Below are 17,959 nucleotides of genomic sequence, written 5' to 3' on the forward strand. Positions count from 1 at the left end.
GCAACTTTTGAACCGTGCTTGCAAAAGTAATAACAACGAAGACTGGTTAAATTTCAGGAACTCATAGCGTGAATATAAGTGGGTCGTTAGATGTTCGAAACGAGACTCCTTTAGAGCGTACTATATGCAGGCTATGCAGAGTCCTCAAAAGGGATGAATCGGCCAAGTTGGCCTCTCTTAGAAAACCCGACGATACTTTCCCGAGCTCCAGACTGGATTCAGTATAGACCCTCCTGGAAGTACACCGCCCGGGAGAACGGATGAGAAAAGTGCCAGGGGAGAGTTGACGGTTCTTGCAACCCCTTCAACACGGAAATGCTGCAAGTGGAACTGGAACACTGCGAAAGCAATTGTTACCCATAAAAATTTGAGAACTGCTATACTATCCTTTGAACATTTCATCTATCCGGCAATGCTAAAGGAGGGTATGGAGCACTTAGGGCAACCTCTAAGAAATATTTTTCGAGGATGTCTTGCTCTGGGCTACATGCCTTCTTCTTGGCAAAAGGCTAAGGTAGTCTTGATACCGAAACCTGGGAAAGATGACTATTCCAATCCTAAGAACTTCAGATAGATCAGCTTGACTTCATTCTTGCTGAAAGGTTTGAAGAGACTGGTGGAACATCACATTCGTGGAAACGCACTTAGGTCGCACCCATTTAATGAAAACCAACATGCTTACCAGCGTGGAAAGTCCTGTGAGTCTGCTCTTCATTCTTTGATCACAAAGATAGAGGATTCAACTTTGAATGGGGGCGTTCGTGGACATTGAAGGGTCTTTTGACTGTGCGCCTCTTCGAAAACTCTGTGACGCCGCCAGAGTGTATGGTGTTGATGATGCTTAAATTAAGTGGATCCATGCTATGCTAACGCAGAGATTGCTGTGCGCTGAGGTGGGTGTCGATCGCTATCTGACTGCAGAAACAACGAAGCGCTGCCCCCAAGGAGGTGTACTTTCGCCACTTCTGTGGAGTATGCTGATCGACTCACTACTATACGAACTGCAAAATTTGCCAATACACGCTCACACTTATGCTGATGACGTGGCTGTGCTTGCTGTTGATCGGGATCTTGGAACGGTGTGCAGGAATATACAACGTGCGTTGATTTGATAGACAGTTGGTGCCTCAGACAAGGTCTGTCAGTTAATCCGCCGTTTGAACTCTATCTCTAGATTTATTAAAGTGGAACTATTCCAGATACCTGGTCACTGTGGCGTAGAGGGAAATGAAAGAGGGGTCAATCTCCCCTATTCCAGGACCGGAACCAGCAATTCGAGTATCAGTAGCATTCGCTAAGTCTGTTTTCAAAAACTGGGAACAAGTTTCCCACAATGATAGGTGGCAAAGCCTAAATGTTACTCGCCGCACTAAACTTTTCCTGCCAGAACCGAACATGCATACCGCAAAGTTTATCCTGTCGAAAAGCAGTAGGACTTGCAGGTATTTGAAATAATAAAAACTTGTTGTTTGTTTTTCATTGGTGTGAATGTATTATTCTTGCAAATACCGATATTTCGGGAACCACTTGTTCCCTTCATCAGTGCTAACAAGTTAACAACAACAACAACCGCCAGCAGGCGGGCTCCCGGTCGTCGAAATCTCTCAACAGCAGTGCCTCGGTGGTGGACAACTTGGTCACCGTGGCATCTAATATTACAAGCGTTTTAGATTTGGAAAAAAAGGTGTTCAAGCGGAGTATCACTATACCGAGAACACCTGTATCAAAATCGAAGAAAGATGAGTTGAAACAGATCGCATATATTCGAGAGGAGCGACAGGTGGAGGTACTCCGGGACCAAGACCCATTCAGAAGAAGTTCGTCAACTATGAGATCTCCGCTAATGCCAAAGATCATAAACGACAAAACGGAGAAAAGGTCAATGAATGCCAAAGGTGAAGGACTATTTAAAAGTAATAATCCGGTTAGGATCCACGGAGAGCAAAGCCCTGATCCAGAGGAATTACCCTTCACACAGCTAGCAGCAAAAATAGTTGAGCTGTCCGAATTTATCAAAGCCAAGTACAAAAAGCCAAGACAAAAAAAAAACTATGGTGAGAGCCATTGCTCTACAATAAATCGCAGCAGGAGGAACGAAATTCCAAGGGCAAGGTGAAACCTGCAGCCCCAACGGTGTCACAGGCAACCCAACTGGCACCTAATTGTATTGCAACCAACTTGCCACCAACAAGAGAGTGCGAGAAAAAGATGTGTGTGTCCTATGAGAAATCAGCAAGCGCCTAAGACGAGTAATGTAACAGTCTCAAAAGACGCCGGCACGCGCGGAGACTTATCACGAACTCCGGCGGGCGGAGAAGCGACTTCATAGACGGAAAAGGAAGCCTGGGAGAACTCAAAAAGTACAGGGAGCAACCGCACCAGGCGCGAAAGTTTTACCAACAAATCAGCAGGATGAAGCCTTATACACCACGATGCTCATCCTGCCGAGACAAAAAGGGAAATATGATTTCCAGGTAGAATGGGCATATTGAACCGATGGGTTGAGTATTTTAATGAACTACTGAACAACCAGAACAGCGGCAAGCTGGAGGTCCCACCAACTGAAGACGACGGACAAATACTGCCACCACCAAGTATGGAAGAGACAGTTCGTGCAACTCATCGGCTTAAAAATCAAAAATCGCCAGCCGATGCAATTACAGCCGAATTGGTTAAATATGGAGGCGATCAATTACACCAAGTGGATCATCAACCGTGCTCAAGGTGTGGGACAGTGACTCAATGCCTGACGACTGGGAAAGAAGCATTATCTGTCTCATACATAAAAAGGGAGATATCACGCAGTTCAGCAATTACAGATCTATAAGATATTCTCCGCTATCTTGCTATGCTAGATAGCCCCATACGCCCAGAACATCATTGGCCCATACCAAAGAGACTTCACTCCAGGCAAATAAGCAACATATCAGATTTTCTCTCTGCGGCAAGTGATAGAAAAACTGTTGGAATATGGACATCAGTTGCACCATCTTTTCATCGACTTTAAAGCCACCTATTATAGCATAACCAGGGTAAAGCTGTACACGGGACTGACTAGGCTGACTCTGACCAATGCGCGAGAACCGATAAAAGCAGCAGGATCACTCTCAAGACCATTCGACATCAACAACAATCTACGACAAGGGATGCCATATCATGCGTCCTCTTTAACCTGGCCCTCGAGAAAGTGATCCGTGATGCCGAGGTAAATGCAAGAGGTACGATCCTGTTTAAGTCCATCCAACTACTAGCCTATACTGACGTTATCGACATCCTGGGAAGAACAACCCGAGACTTACAAACTGCCTTCATCCAGATCGTGTAGGTGGCGATTGGCGCGAGATCTTGGGCTGCACATCAATAAAGACAAGACAAAGTATATGGTGGCAACGTCAGCACAAACACCAACCAACCAACCGCACTGGTAAAATGGGAAGAATAAAGATAGGAAAATACAACTTTGATAATTTCTCCTATCTAGGGTCGAAAATCACAACCCATAACAGCTAAGATGATGAAATCCGGGCACGGTTGTTGGCAGCCAACAGAGTCTATTTCAGCTTATGAAAACTGTTCCACTCGAAACGTCTCACCATAGGGTCAAAGCTCTTACTGTACAAGACAATGATCTTGCCAGTCCTCATATATTCCTCAGAGACTTGGGTTCTTAGAAAGAAAAATTGCGAACTCTTGACTGCGTTCGAGAGAAGAATCCACCGAAGAATTTTTGGCCCCATACATGAGGATGGACGATTCCGTAGTCTACATAACGACGAAATCTATGAGCGATACTATGATCGTCAGGTTGTGGATAAAATCCGGCTCAATAGGTTGCGGTGGGCAGGTCACTTAATCCAGTCCGGAAAGTCTATAAAGGCAATATGGTAGAAAAAGAAAACGGGGCAGACCCTGCCTGAGATCGAACGATGGCGTAGGTCCGGACGCCAGACAGCTTTTAGGGATATCGAATTGGTGTACCTTGGCCAAAACCCGGATGTCTGGAGTTCCTTATTAAGGCAGGCCTAGACCGGATACCGATTGTTGCGCCGTTGATGATGATGGTGATGATTAAAAAAGTTTACTGTGACTTAGAGTATTTTATTAGATCTTTTTCATTAGAAAGTAGCTTGGCTATGGTCACAGAAGATTTATGCTTTTGCTGTCAGTGAAAAATTCCTGACGCCTCATTTGAATAGCGCGATGTGGATAAGACTAGAGTTACACTGAAACCCAAACGAGTTGTGGGTTTTCATATTTTCGAATCCTATTTAATACACCAAATTTTAATCTAATTAATATAATATGAAAGTTGTACTTACTGAAATCAATCAACAGCCTTCCATAGCCCTTTCGTTGATACGGTGGCAGCGTTAGAATACACGACACATTGTAGTTGAGAAAGGAATTTTTTTCCTGCAAAGAAGAAAAGAAAGAATTGAATATAGAGCACCCATAGAGTCTCTTCTTCGCAATAATATTTTTCTTTTTTGACTTTTATTGAGAATGTGCTTAAACTCTGTAACTGATAAGCCTATAGCAGCGGGGCAACACGAAAAAGAATGCAAAAGTCCATGACAAAAGGGAGCTCGAAGCAAGGTAACGAGGTCGAGAGGCTGACTATCAACCAACTCAATCATCACATAAATTAGCTGAAAACAATGGTATCCATATAACCTTGTAGAATCCTAAACCTATATATCTAGTTGCTTGAAGCCACAATTGAGGGAAGCAATAGCAAAAGATTTATTAAAAATTTTGAAAAAAAGTAAGTAAATAAAGCATCACAAGCTGTGATTTCGCTTTCTTCGCCTGTTTCAAAACTACCTGAAAGTAGTTGAAATTACTGGGACAAAGTCTGATTGAAATAAAGCCCTTTCAAGTCTCTTTGATATGTGCATTTGTCTGCACAAACTTTTTTCCTAAATAATGTCAGGCTATGGTAAATTCAAAGCCCTTAACAAAACGACTACACACAGGAAGAGCAAATCAAGCTTCTAGGGGGCACAGAATGTCATTCCATATTTGTGCGGTAAGTAGCTAACTGGCCTGTGGCACTTGTGGCTCATGAATTTGTGTGACAGTGTGTCAATGGCGCTTAAATGATTTTCTTGTGTGTGTTTCCCCATCCAATGTAGTAAGCCATATGAAGCGATGTTCAAAACCTCGTGGCCGCTCACCAATGCACTGCATCACATTCACGGCACTAACTCCAGAATGAATGCCCAAAATTGTTTAGACGTAAGTATCGAAGAACATCGAACATGTGCAATGGTTTTCTTTCACCATATAAATTCAAGCAATTCGATGTTAGACGAATCTCCTGTGTGTTGTCTTCTTTGATACGTTCCACGTTTGAATTTTACCAAAGACGATGTATTATAGCAGCCTTAAGATTTTGAGATAAGCAGAGTGTTCAAGGTCAGAGCAGAGTTCAGCAAGATATTCATTTCAGAGACTGTCACTCCTAATACGTTTTTGAGTCCAGTTTTCATGCGATTTCCACACATTATATGTATTATCGAGATAGCTCTAGTCATTTTGGCTTTATTCGGATTGAAACGAGAACTGATTTATCAAATACATATACCGGTATCTGTCATGAAAATGAATAATGTTTCAAAAAAGTAGTACCTCAAAATAAAGAGCATAATATAAGCAACGTTTGTAACCTCCTTTATAAGTACATAAGGACAGTGCTCTAAAAAATCATCAAAGGAAACCCGCCGATTTCTTGTATTACTATAATTTCTCAAACGTAATAACCCCAACTGTTTATTCCAATAACTTCATATTTCTCTTGGAAAACTCCAGCTTTGTTTTGCCGTGCATTAATTGTAATTCTGTCTGATCAGAATGACGATGGTGCCAGTATTCAATTACATCCGACTAAAGTACGTCACTTCCACATACTCGAATGCATTTTACTACGTTGCTTTTTGCATTTTAAATTGCCGGCGCCAATACATCGTTCACACAAACACGTACATATGGACGAGGATGCATAAACTTCTCAGCATTGATTTGCGAATAAGGTGTTGAAGCGTAACCACTGTACATGTTAGAAGAAAAATAAGCTTTACACGGGAGTGCGTCAACTGTCTGTGACCAGTCATTCATGCATGTATCTAATTATGTATGGTGTAATATTACAAAGAAAGAAATGCATCACCTCTGTTGATTCAGTCATTTCCTGATACATGTGCGTGATGTATCTACAGGAGACGTAGGATTTGTTTACATAAAGATACTCTCCATTTCCTTTATTATATGGTATAGCATCTATTGATGAGAATAAGATAGTTTTTGCTCATATTCATCCTCATCCCACATTGGGCGCCCTTTTTAGAAGCATTTTCGTCCACAAAAATTATGATCAAATTAGATTATGTCATAAACCTTGACCTACGGAAATTAAGAACACTTTAAAGGATCAATACTTTAAAAAGATACTCAACGGACCGGAACTGTCAAAACCATCAGCGGCTTCAACAGAACTAGAGCATAACGGATCACATTTCCAACCGATTTCAATCAAAGAACCTAAAGGAAGGCAGCGAATATGATCCTGCAAATCCTTCATCACCTAAGTGCAGCCCTAGTGAAGTGACCTGTCAACACGCGCCTGAACGCCTCTACGCCAACCAGCCATGGTCCATTCGGACACTTCAGTTCTTCCCATGCCCCTTAATAAAGTTACATCTCATTTAGCTGCTGTGGGGGTCGCAACAGAATCTAAAATACAGAACGGAATATCGCCTGAAGTTAAAGCAGAAGTGAACGTAAAGCCGGGAAATGGAAAAACAAACACCAGCGCGACCGCGCACCTGGAGCCGGAAAACTCATGTGCCACGATCGGCAGGGAAATCCCACGACGAATGGTATCCTCAATCGATGTCTCTCCTAAATCTGGTGTTAATGAAGCGCGATCTTTAAGGGACGACTTTTGCCAATGATAAAATGAAGATGCCCCTTATTTGTGGTGTGGGTTTCAAATAATTAAATTAACCACGAAAAAATCCCCTGAGCCATAATGTATCAAGAGGAATTCTCTTTACTTCAACACGAAAATCGCAGAAAAAGACCAAGCACTTACTTCAAGGCTCCCCTTTCTAGGTGATCTGACCTCGCCTGAGAATTAAGCCATTCTCCCTGAACAGTCAGATCAACGTAAGTTCGTCTCCATCAACGAAAAGAAAATTCGCGTCTCTTTGTCTCGCACTAAGAGTCGTCATTAACGAAATGAACACGACACACATGTCGCGTTATTGCTTGTGGGGAAGCTTTCTGGGACAATGCATGGGATTGCACGCCAGCATAGGTAAGCAAATAGCATGATATTAGAAACCATAATTAGACCAACATGGATTTGCGTCAACTTTACATCACAAATATGATAACTACATCAACAAAACTCTGTTGTTGATGCAAATAGGCAGCTGCCGGTAGTTTCCAACTGAAAACTGTATTTGAGAGGACGAAGCTAGAACTAAACTGTTGCCAGTTTAGGAATATAAAGTGAACCATTCTATTTACTTGGGATAGTAACTTCATAAATAAGCAAAGGATAAGCTCGAAATGAAAAGGAGAATAACAGCAGTAATAAAACCCTGCATCTCCTTCTATAGGCGAACGTGGAAAGCACAGGAAGACGATTGAAGAGCAGAAACAGCCGCACTCCCCGCTGAGAACGCTGCTTGCGTCAAACGGACCGCAAATATCCCACTGCAAAGAGAACTCAGGAAAAGGCGGAAAGAGGACGACGTGCCTAAAGGAGAATTTATCGAAGTAGTTTCCAGGGCCCAAAAAAAGAAGGCGAAGAAGGAAAAGAGGAGACAACTAACTACGCCGTCAGAGACGGGTCTGTCCAAAGACAAGGAGGCTACCAACCAAAAACCAGGAGCAGAAGATACGAGGAAAAGAAGAAGGACTAGATAGACGGCTCTGCTCATTAAGCCAACGAAAGGCAAGACATTTACGGAAGTTCCTAGTGAAATCCGCTTCAGGATGAAACCCGAAAACCACGGAGCAGAGGTGTCTTTCCTACAGAAAACGAAGAGTGGCGGAGTGCTCGTCGAATTGGGCCCAAAGACGACTAGCAAAAGTACGTTCTGCGAAGTGGTCAAAAGGTTGTCGGGGGAGAAGGCTCTTGTTTCCAGCCATGAGCCCATGTGCATCTCTAGAAATCCGGGATCTTGACTGCCTCACAGAAAAGGTTGAAGTTGAGGAGGCGATAAAGCGTGAATGTCCAGAGGTAACCAATGCCCGGATAGGTATCACCTCTGTAAATGCTCGAGGCCACAAGCTCGCTGTATTGGAAGTTCCCGTACAATATGCGAGGAAACTCCTTAGCAGCGGGAGAATCAAAATTGGATAGGTACTAAACAGGGTACGAATGCGGATAGTCTTTACTAAGTGCTACAGTTGTCTGGACTATGGGCTCACAACAGCATCTTGCAAAGGACAGGACGGGAGGATAGCATGTCGGAGATGCGGCCAAGTAGATCACCAAGCGAAGACCTGCAATTAAAGCGAGAGTTTCGTTCGCTGCAGGGATCGTGGCGCATCTGGTGAGAGCGTCGCACACACTGCGGGCTCGGGACGGTGTTCAATCTTCAAGGCGGAATTGAAAAGGGCTAGGGTACGAATGGCATGATCCGCATTTTATAAATTAACATGCACCGGAATGCAACCGCTCACCAGTTACTAGCACAGTTCGCTGCAGAAGGAAATGCTGATCTAGTGCTAATTAGCGAGCAATACCGAAACAAGGATCCGGCCTCTTGGCATCACAACTTAGCGGGCATCGCTGCCATCCGGTTTCGGGACGACGTTCGACTTCGTGTTCTTACCGAAGGCCGGGGGAACGGCTTTGTCTGGATCCGATGTGTAAGGATAACATTTTTTTGCGATTACCTGACACCGAACGATACGATGCCGGACTTTCGGCGTCGGCTTGATGCTCTAGAGGACGCCGTTTCGAGCACGGCGGGACGAATGCTAGGGCAGTCAGACTCCAGAGGGAAACGAATTCTGGAAATGGCGGCGAGAACCGGGCCTGTAGTCTTAAACACTGGATCCACGCCAACGTTTCGTCGCCCAGGCTATGAAGGAAGCACTTCTGACATCACTTTTGCGTCGGAATCTTTGGCATTATCGGTGGACGAGTGGCGAGTCCTAAAAGACTTCTCGGCAAGCGATCACCAGTATATCGCGTTCGAAGTGGCTGACGCTACTTGCCTGTGGAATGTCGCGAGGGTGAACATCGGGAAGTTCGTCGAAGCTCTTGGAGCAAGCAGAGCCGCACTGGAGGGCGCTCCACGGGATGGTAGCGTCGCAACTGACACCGTCGTAAATTCAGTGATAAACCTGATAACGACGGCGTGTGAGATTTCCATGCCCCGAAGGGACCCTCCCCGCAACACTATAAATAAAAGCAAAGCTCACGGTGGGGACTTGGCTATAAGCTTGCATCCAGAAAATCGGGGCTCTGCGGAGGCCCTGCATACTAAGTACCGATCAGATGGACCGCATCGTACGGGCATTGTTCCCTAGGGTTGATGTCAATAGCGCGGAAAGCGTCGAAGATTGCCCCCTTTTCGCAATGAGAGAGCTCGAAGAAGCGGTTCTCACTATAAAAAACAAGAAGGCGGCAGACCGTGATGGCATCCTGACGGAAGTTTGCAAACTTTTTTTCCTCGCCGCCGGAAAGTGGCCAGACGCTGATCAGCAAGGTTAAAGGAAATCCAGAGCTCCCGTCTGTATACCAACCGCTGTGTATGCTTGACACGGCCGGGAAACTGCTCGAGAAGCTCATCAAGAGTAGACTCGCTAAAGCGATCTGCGCTGCCGGCGACTTATTTCCAAGGGAGCTCGGGATCAGACCAGGGAGATCCACAATGGATGCTGTTATGGAGGTCGTAGATGCGGTTCATCAGACCGAGGCACACAGCCGCTGATCTCGGCGGATAGTGCTCCTCATAACGGTTGATGTCAGAAATGCCTTCAATTCCGTAAGATAGACAGATATCCTAGGCACATTCCACGTGCCAAGCTATCTCTTACGGATATAGACGAATTATCTAAAGGACCGCTCCCTGCTCTATGAGACGCTGAAGGGCCAAGGGAGGATGGAAATCGCAGGGATCCATCCTAAGGCCGGACCCCTGGAACGCTTCCTACGATAGTTTGCTGAGACTCTATATCCCCGAAGAGTCGCGCCTGGTCGGTTATGCAGACGACATTGCGACACTTGTTGGCGGACGCACTGTTGATCAGGCGCAAAGCAGACATGGCATATTGATGCGACGGGTAAGCGGATGGATGACTGCTCACGGTTTTAGCCTTACGCTGGAAAAAACCGCAATAATCATCTTAACCAGATGGAGAATCCCGACGCTGCATCCCATATGGATCAGCGAGTTGACTATAGTCAAAACCAGTGGTTAAATACCTTGGTTTAATACTCAACTCGGAGATAAGCTTCTTCGAACAAATCAAAGCAGCAGCGGACAGGGCTGCAGCTGGAGTCGCGGCCTTGAATCGGCTAATGGCAAATGTTGGGGGCCCTAAGTCTACTATGAGATATCTCTTTATGGGAGCAACACAATCAGTTCTTCTCTATGGTGCGGAGGTATGGGCTGATGCCCTTGACAAGGAGGTGCATCCTAAGCGTCTTGCACAAGTGCAGAGGCAGCGAACTTTGCGAGTGCGTCTGTTTATCGCACCGTCTCCAAAGCGGCCGTGGTGGTGATCGCGGGAGTGATCCCAGTTGCTCTCCTTGCCAAGGAGCGCAAAGCTATCTACCGCCGTAAGGGCGAGAATTTAAGAGAGGTGGTTGCAGGTGAAGAACGTCAATGCACCCTTACCGAATGGCAACTCTCTTGGCAAAATAAGCCAAGGGGCAGATGGACCGCGCGGCTCATCGACAATTTAGACTCGTGGTTGAACTGAACGCACGGTGAGATAGACTATTTCCTTACCCAACTTCTACGCGATCTCCTGATTGTGTGTCCTCCAATGGAGTGGCGGACGACACTGAACACACCCATTTCTGTTGCGAGAGGTGGGACGGCTCAGCAGATTTATGCAGAGACTGGGGAATTCTCTCCAGACAACATTGTCAGAGAGATGCTGAAGAGCGCAGGCAGCTGGAATCATGTTACGCATTATGTTCGGGCTCATCTTATTGCCAAGAAGATTGAACTCGCCCGACGGAGGGATCGAATGATAAGGGGTTCCCTGAACTAACAACTACCTCCCTCCCCTCCCCTCCCGTTGGTGAAAGGGATTCCCTGACTTGAAGGCTCCCAAAGCCGGGAGAGCGGGGGGACTAGCCCGAAGTAATGTATCAAACGGTTCCAGGCTAGTTCTTTGATGACAGGGAGGTGTTTAGTTGGTAGTCCGACAGCGTACTGTTGCGGGAGTCCAACACTCTGTGCGTAAATGCATTCACCTACTGTAATCCCCAAAAAAAAGCTAGAGTGAACTGACTTCGCCCCGTAATGTAATACCTGGTGGTGGTTCCGCGAGGCAGGGAGGGATTCGGGGGTGGTTTTAGTGGGTAAAACCACCAGCGTGTGGGGGCTGGTTTGTCCAGACCAATATCTTTTAAAGATTTCCACCTCCTCAAAAAAAGCCAGATAGTAAACCGATTTTAATAAGGTTTCGATTTACACAAAACATTAAAAATGGATGATTGAATGTCCAGGATTTGCTTGAACGGTGGTGGAACTAGAGCTTGCGGCCAAGGCGCAGGTGTCACCGAAAAATATCGTGGATCACATACTGGCTTCAGAGATAACTTAGAAGGTGCCCAAGAGAGTTATAAAAGTAATCCATTTTTGCTGAAACAAATCCACGATAATACCAGTTGCAAGGGAGTATATATGGGAGGAGCCAGCAGTAGGCTTTCTATTTTCGAACAGTAAAAAATGCCAGAGATTAGGGTGATGAAAGAAATCATCCAGGGATCTATGTTAATTTCTAATGAGTTCGTTACTGTAAGTCTGTAGTACGTAGATGTTATTCCTACTCTACGGAAATAAAATGGGATAAATTCCGGCAAAATCAGTTTACTCAAAATTCCACAGACGAATATCCACTATACGATTCTGCATGAACAAAGCCCACAAAAATAGTCCAATCTCGACACAGCTAATAAAGCCGAACTTCAAATTGGCAGACGAAACAATATAAATTAATGGACTCAACGGACAGTTACATGATTTCTTTTACCAGCAATAATCACCGCCGCTACAACTGTTTTAGCATTTTACATTCATTAACCGATCAGGGAGACTCCAAACGACAAGGGTGTCCAGGTCCTTCAATTCATTTTGAATGATAATGTGTCCATGACGTCCACCAACCAGCCACCGAACAACAAACACATAAGGGTCATATCGAGCCAGACCAACCCCTAAGTCACTTTTGTAAATTTATGCGAATACACACTTTAACTACTATTCCCGGAGGCATTCTCCATTGCAGAATATTTTGTTAATCAATGCAAAATTCATCCGCGGTTTTTGCAAATGCATGTTTACAGTGCCACGACGAACAGAGTGTGCATAATTTTGAGGGTGAGACGGCACCTACAAAGGAGCGCAGTACATGAATCTATGATAAAGGGACGGTGGTTCAGGATAATTGGGGAACTTGATGTACGTCTAGATAAATATTTATTGTTGAATTGATTTTCCGCCAGACGTTAGTAGGAAGGGATACCTTATTTATATATTGCTTATGAATCCAGATTGGAAGGAAGGTTATTGACATTCTACTAATTGATTTTCGTAAATTACACCTCACATAAAAGATCACTGCTGTCTCACCGGTCGGAGTCTACTGGAAAATCACTAGATTCCCCCCAAGATTATTCATTGGTAAACTGTTGTCCAAGTTGTAGAAGCAAAACAAAAACCTCAGAACAAAGAGACAAGTCTAATTCACTTGACGTCCAAGCCCCCATTCATCTCAGCATAATTAACAAGACATTGACAAATTGTCATAAAACCACCCTCATGTCATTTTACGGGCAATCATGACCTCTTCGAACACCACGCGATCTTCCTGTTCTTCCTCCTCCTTCCAGAAGATTGAAAGATAAATGCGCTTAATGTTACACGGTCGTGGTATAATTGTTACATTTACATTGGCTAATAAAAATTATCCGAATAAAAATGTATCTTTGCCACGTTCATGGTGATGTTGCTGTTGCTTTTGCCTGACAGCGTTTTAACAATTTGATGATGTCGTAAAATCATAGCCATTGTTCGTCTGTGCTTCGTTTCGCACGTATCCGTCCAGATACATGTGCTTTTGAATGCAATCCACATATGTTTGCCTACAAGTGTATAATAAACGAACCGGAAGGCTCATTAAGGCTCATTGAACTCTAAATTTAATATACAAGTTTTCTAATTAGCAACGCGATATGAAATGTTTAAATGACTTATTTTAATCTAGTTATCTCCGGTGCGCTTTCAAATTCCGGCTCATTTATAAGTATGTACTCGGTAATTACATGCACATTCGAACCCATATGCCCCGAAAACTCTGTGCTATCACCTTGAAAGAAAACAATTTAAATCGCATTAAGTATATACGTACATTACACACACTTCACACATATACGATTCACTAATGCGCTTGAAGATAAGCGAAATTAGTGAGCATTCATTTGATACTGACCATTTTCACTTCGCAGGAGAATCTCAGGTGTGGGTGGAACAAAGAATAATGAGGAGAGTCTTTGGAAGACCAGAGTATGTGCTCTTATATCTGTAAAACATGTTAAAACAATTAGATGCTTTCTTGATGCTAATGCGCCACTAAAATTTTTTAATGAGCTGACAATTTGATTAATGCAAATTGTTCGAAATTTATGTGAGGCTGCAACGGAAGTATTAAAATAAAGGAATCGACTTGTGCTTACATTTATGTAGCCATGAAAGTCTCAAAATTTTATTGCACCCAGGTGAGTTCATAAATTATTAGGAGTGCATTTTGTTGCTTTAGATTGTATTGGCCAAGGCGCAGATATGTATCTGATAATCAGATGATAAGGGTAATGGCCACATCTTATCCATTAAGAAGAGTTTTATAATGCATTTAAGGCTCATTCCTTACAAAATTACACCCGTAGTTGTCACCAGGTATAGCGTGCTGAAGGCAAAATTGTAGAAAGTTCAATGAATGGCCCCAACACTTTCAATAAGAGTTAATTTATAAATATTAGTTTGGGGGAAAGGTCTTTCATGACTTACAAGATAAATGTAAATGACAAAAATTCGCTCTAAGCTACAAAAAAATGAAAGATTTACGCGCAATAGATTCTATAGCGCGAATAGTGCAATGGTTGCAACGATTTCGTCTTGGAAATTTTAAGGTTTAACTTCTTTTACATCACGTTTTTAGTTCATCTACTCCGTACCCAAATCCGCAATCATTCAAACAATTTTTTTTGGAACAATTATTTTAAAAATTAATTTATAAAATAAGGTCAGATAGGCTGACCGACGTCACCCAGAGCAAGTCTATACGACCGAGAGAGCAACGAAATCGATTTAAAGAGCGAAAAAACCCTAACGAAAAAGAGGAAAATTGCCTTCGCAAATCCCTTAGTCCTAAAAAAATTATTCGTTTTCACTTCATTTCTTTTGGGTATGGTTGCTATTGCTGGCATTCCAGTCAACTAGATGGACGATGGACCATTAGATAGCTGTAGCAGGCTCTGATCTAGTATGATCAAGTTATGGCAAATTTGGTGACCGATTACCGGTGAAAATACTAACTGGTCTTGTGGCTGAGACCGAAATGGGGTGGAAATGAAGCCTGCAGCTAGCCGACCCAAAATATAATGTCGAAGTATTTGAAGAAATCATTCAACCGCGAATAAAGAATGGAAATCCATTGATGGTTCAGAAAAACAAAATTAAGCTGGCTACTTTCAGGCAAAGTTTCTATCCAATCAACGGAAGCCACGACGTTAGTATCCAACATATCCGCGTCTGAATTCCATTCTGCGCTACAAGGATTCTTCGATTCGAGGACCGCTCCAGATGAGGTGCCGGTCGCGAACGAATGCGAGGTAATTTACGAGAGCACAGTCCAACGCAAATCGGCCGGGAGGTATGCGGTCACAGCCATAAAGGACGATCCAAAGTTAGTGCCGCTAGGTAATTTGAGAAACAGGGCATTCTTCTTCTTTTTCTTCAGCCTTTTTCCCGTTCACAAGCGGGATCGGCTCGTCGTGGTCGGTTTCGCCATTTGGCTCTATCGAATGCCTGATCTGGGTGCAATCTCAAGGCTTTCAAATCCCCATCCAGCGTATCAAGGTACCGTTGTTTAGGCCTGCCTTTTGGTCGTTGGTCGTGAATTCTCGTTAGCACGAATTGTGTGACCATACTATCGAAAATGCCTTTCTCACAACTTTTCCACGATCGGTGCAACCACATAACGATCGCGGATATTCTTATTTCGGATGTGATAAAAACGTGTGACGCCACTAGTCCAACGTAACATCTTCGTCTCCATTACCGCATGACGCCGCTCATTGTCTTTTATAGTCGGCCAAGACTCAGAACCATAGAGAGCGACAGGACGCACGACATTGCGGTAAATTTTAGATTTGAGACGTTCGTTGATACGCCGATCATAAAGAACACCAGTTGTGGAACGCCACTTCATCCAGGTTGCGCTAATGCGTGAAACAATTTCATAACGCAGTTCTCCATTGGCTGATAACGTTGACCCGAGGTATTCAAATCGCTCAGTTCTGGGCAGATCACTGCCGCTGACAGTTATTGTGCCTGTTTCATGGGGATCGGTCGCCAAGAATTCAGTTTTGTTTAAATTCAATCTGAAACCGTGTTGCATGAGGCGATCATTCCATTTTTGGATAAGTTGCTCGAGATCATTTTTGCTATTAAATGCTAGGAAAACATCATCTACATAAAGCAGTGTATAGGGCGCTGGACGTAGGATGTTCCGTGTGACGGTGTCCATAACAAGAACAAAGAGGAGTGGTGAGAGGGCGCTTCCTTGATGAACATCAACAGAGACTCGAAGCGGTTTTGATACACCCGCCATACTTCGAACTTTACTTTTCGGATCGTGGAAGACCAATTGAACATAGCACACGTCGAGCATACCAGGTTAGTTCGTGTGGCACATGGTTAAACGGTTTCTCTAGATCCAGAAATGCAATGTAAAGAGGGCGATGCTTCTCACGGTGTTTCTCCATGAGTAACCGCGCAGCGTGTATTGCCGTGTATTGTCAGTAGTTCCGCAATTTTTCACAAATCCGGCTTGGTTCACGGTTATTTCAACGATTTCGCGAATACGGTTGTCAAGAATGCGTTCAAAAATCTTCATGGTATGGGAAAGTAATCGGATCGGACGGTAATTTGGACATTCTGCTGGACAACTTTTCTTTTTCCATATTGGAACAGTGGTACTTTCTTGCCAGTCAAACGGTGTTCTTCCTTCCTGAATAACTCGATTAAAGAATTCACTGAACCACAGTGTTGGGTCCCAGCTCTTCGCTTTCCAGAGCTCAGATGCGATGTCCTCAGGTCCTGTGACTTTCCCCGATTTCATTCGTTTTATTGCCTCCTCGACTTCAGTTGCGCTGACAGTGAGTCCTTAAGGGTTTTACGTGAGCACCTGTCTGGACGACTTAATCCCACGGTCTTCTTAAGACACAGATTGATTTTCTGACACAATCAGAGCCCCGCTGTGACAAGCAACAACGGTACCAGTCTATACCAAGTCCATGGCTTAGCATTCATACTGGTGGATGCAAGACCTACCTAAATCTCTACCGAACTAAAGAGTACGGCACCCGTGTTGAAACGCAACACCACGCCGAGGCTCGAAGGTCTCTTCTCGCTTGAGCATAACCAACAACCCCCATGAAACTCCCACTAGGGGGCCTACCGCAAATAACCGAGCTGTACTCACATTCATACTTGAGGATTTTAACAGCCAAGTAGGGACGGAGCCCGTATTCTCAGCCTTGATGAATGTAAACATATTTAGGGGGCCAATATACACTCGAATCACTATCTCGTTGGCATGGTTCTCCGAGCTCGAATAGCAACACCACCCAGAATCCCCTCTGACAATCAGGTGAGAGTCAACACTGAAGCCATCCACAGCACAACCCTCTGCAACACCTATAAGAGGGAAATGGATGCCACAATAATCGCAGTGAACAGAGATCCTGGACATGAAGCATCAACAAATGATCTTCACAATCACCCGCCCCGCTGCAAAAAAGTCGGAACGGCTGGTTTGACGATAAATGTAAGCAACGGGACGGAAGAATGCTGCATACGGAATAATTTTGCATTCTCAAAGAACGCGGGCACGCGCGGAAGCTTATCACGAACTCCGTCGAGCGGAGAAGCGACTTCTCTCTGCGACAAGCGATGGAAAAATTGTTGGAATATGGACATCAGTTGCACCATCCTTTCATCGATTCATTGCCAGGGTAAAACTGTACATGGTCATGAGAGAATGCGGTATCCCGACGAAATTGATAAGACTAACTAGGCTGACCCTGACCAATGTGCGAAGCCAGATAGAAACAGCAGGATCACTCTAATCAACAGCGGTCTACGACAAGGGGATGTCCTATCATGCGTCCTCTTTAACCTGGCCCTGGAGCAAGTGATCCGTGATGCTGAGATAAATGGAAGGGGTACGATCCTCTTTAAGTCCACTCAACTACTGGCCTATGCTAACGATAACGACATCATGGGAAGAACGACCCAAGACATACAAATTGCCTTCATCCACATCGAGCAGGCGACACTCACTGCGAGATCTTCGGCTGCACACCAATGAAGGCAAGCCAAAATATATAGTGGCAACGACAGCACCAAAAACCAACCAACCAACAACATCAAAAGGCACTGGTCAAACGGGAAGAATAAAGATAGGCGACTACAAC

The 17,959-nt window shown here is 44.3% G+C and overlaps 1 protein-coding gene across 1 annotated transcript in view; it reads right to left on the reverse strand.

Annotated features, from left to right (window-relative positions):
- Positions 1 to 17,959, reverse strand: part of LOC119650180 (histone acetyltransferase KAT7) — a 192,875-nt gene that overhangs the window by 127,644 nt on the left and 47,272 nt on the right. The window contains exon 4 of the mRNA XM_038052736.1: positions 4,320 to 4,413. Within this exon, the coding sequence (XP_037908664.1) occupies positions 4,320 to 4,413 (94 nt within the window). The remainder of the gene's footprint in view (positions 1 to 4,319; positions 4,414 to 17,959) is intronic.

Source organism: Hermetia illucens, chromosome 1 (genome assembly GCF_905115235.1).
Source record: "Hermetia illucens chromosome 1, iHerIll2.2.curated.20191125, whole genome shotgun sequence".
In the NCBI taxonomy this organism is placed as follows: Eukaryota; Metazoa; Arthropoda; class Insecta; order Diptera; family Stratiomyidae; genus Hermetia; species Hermetia illucens.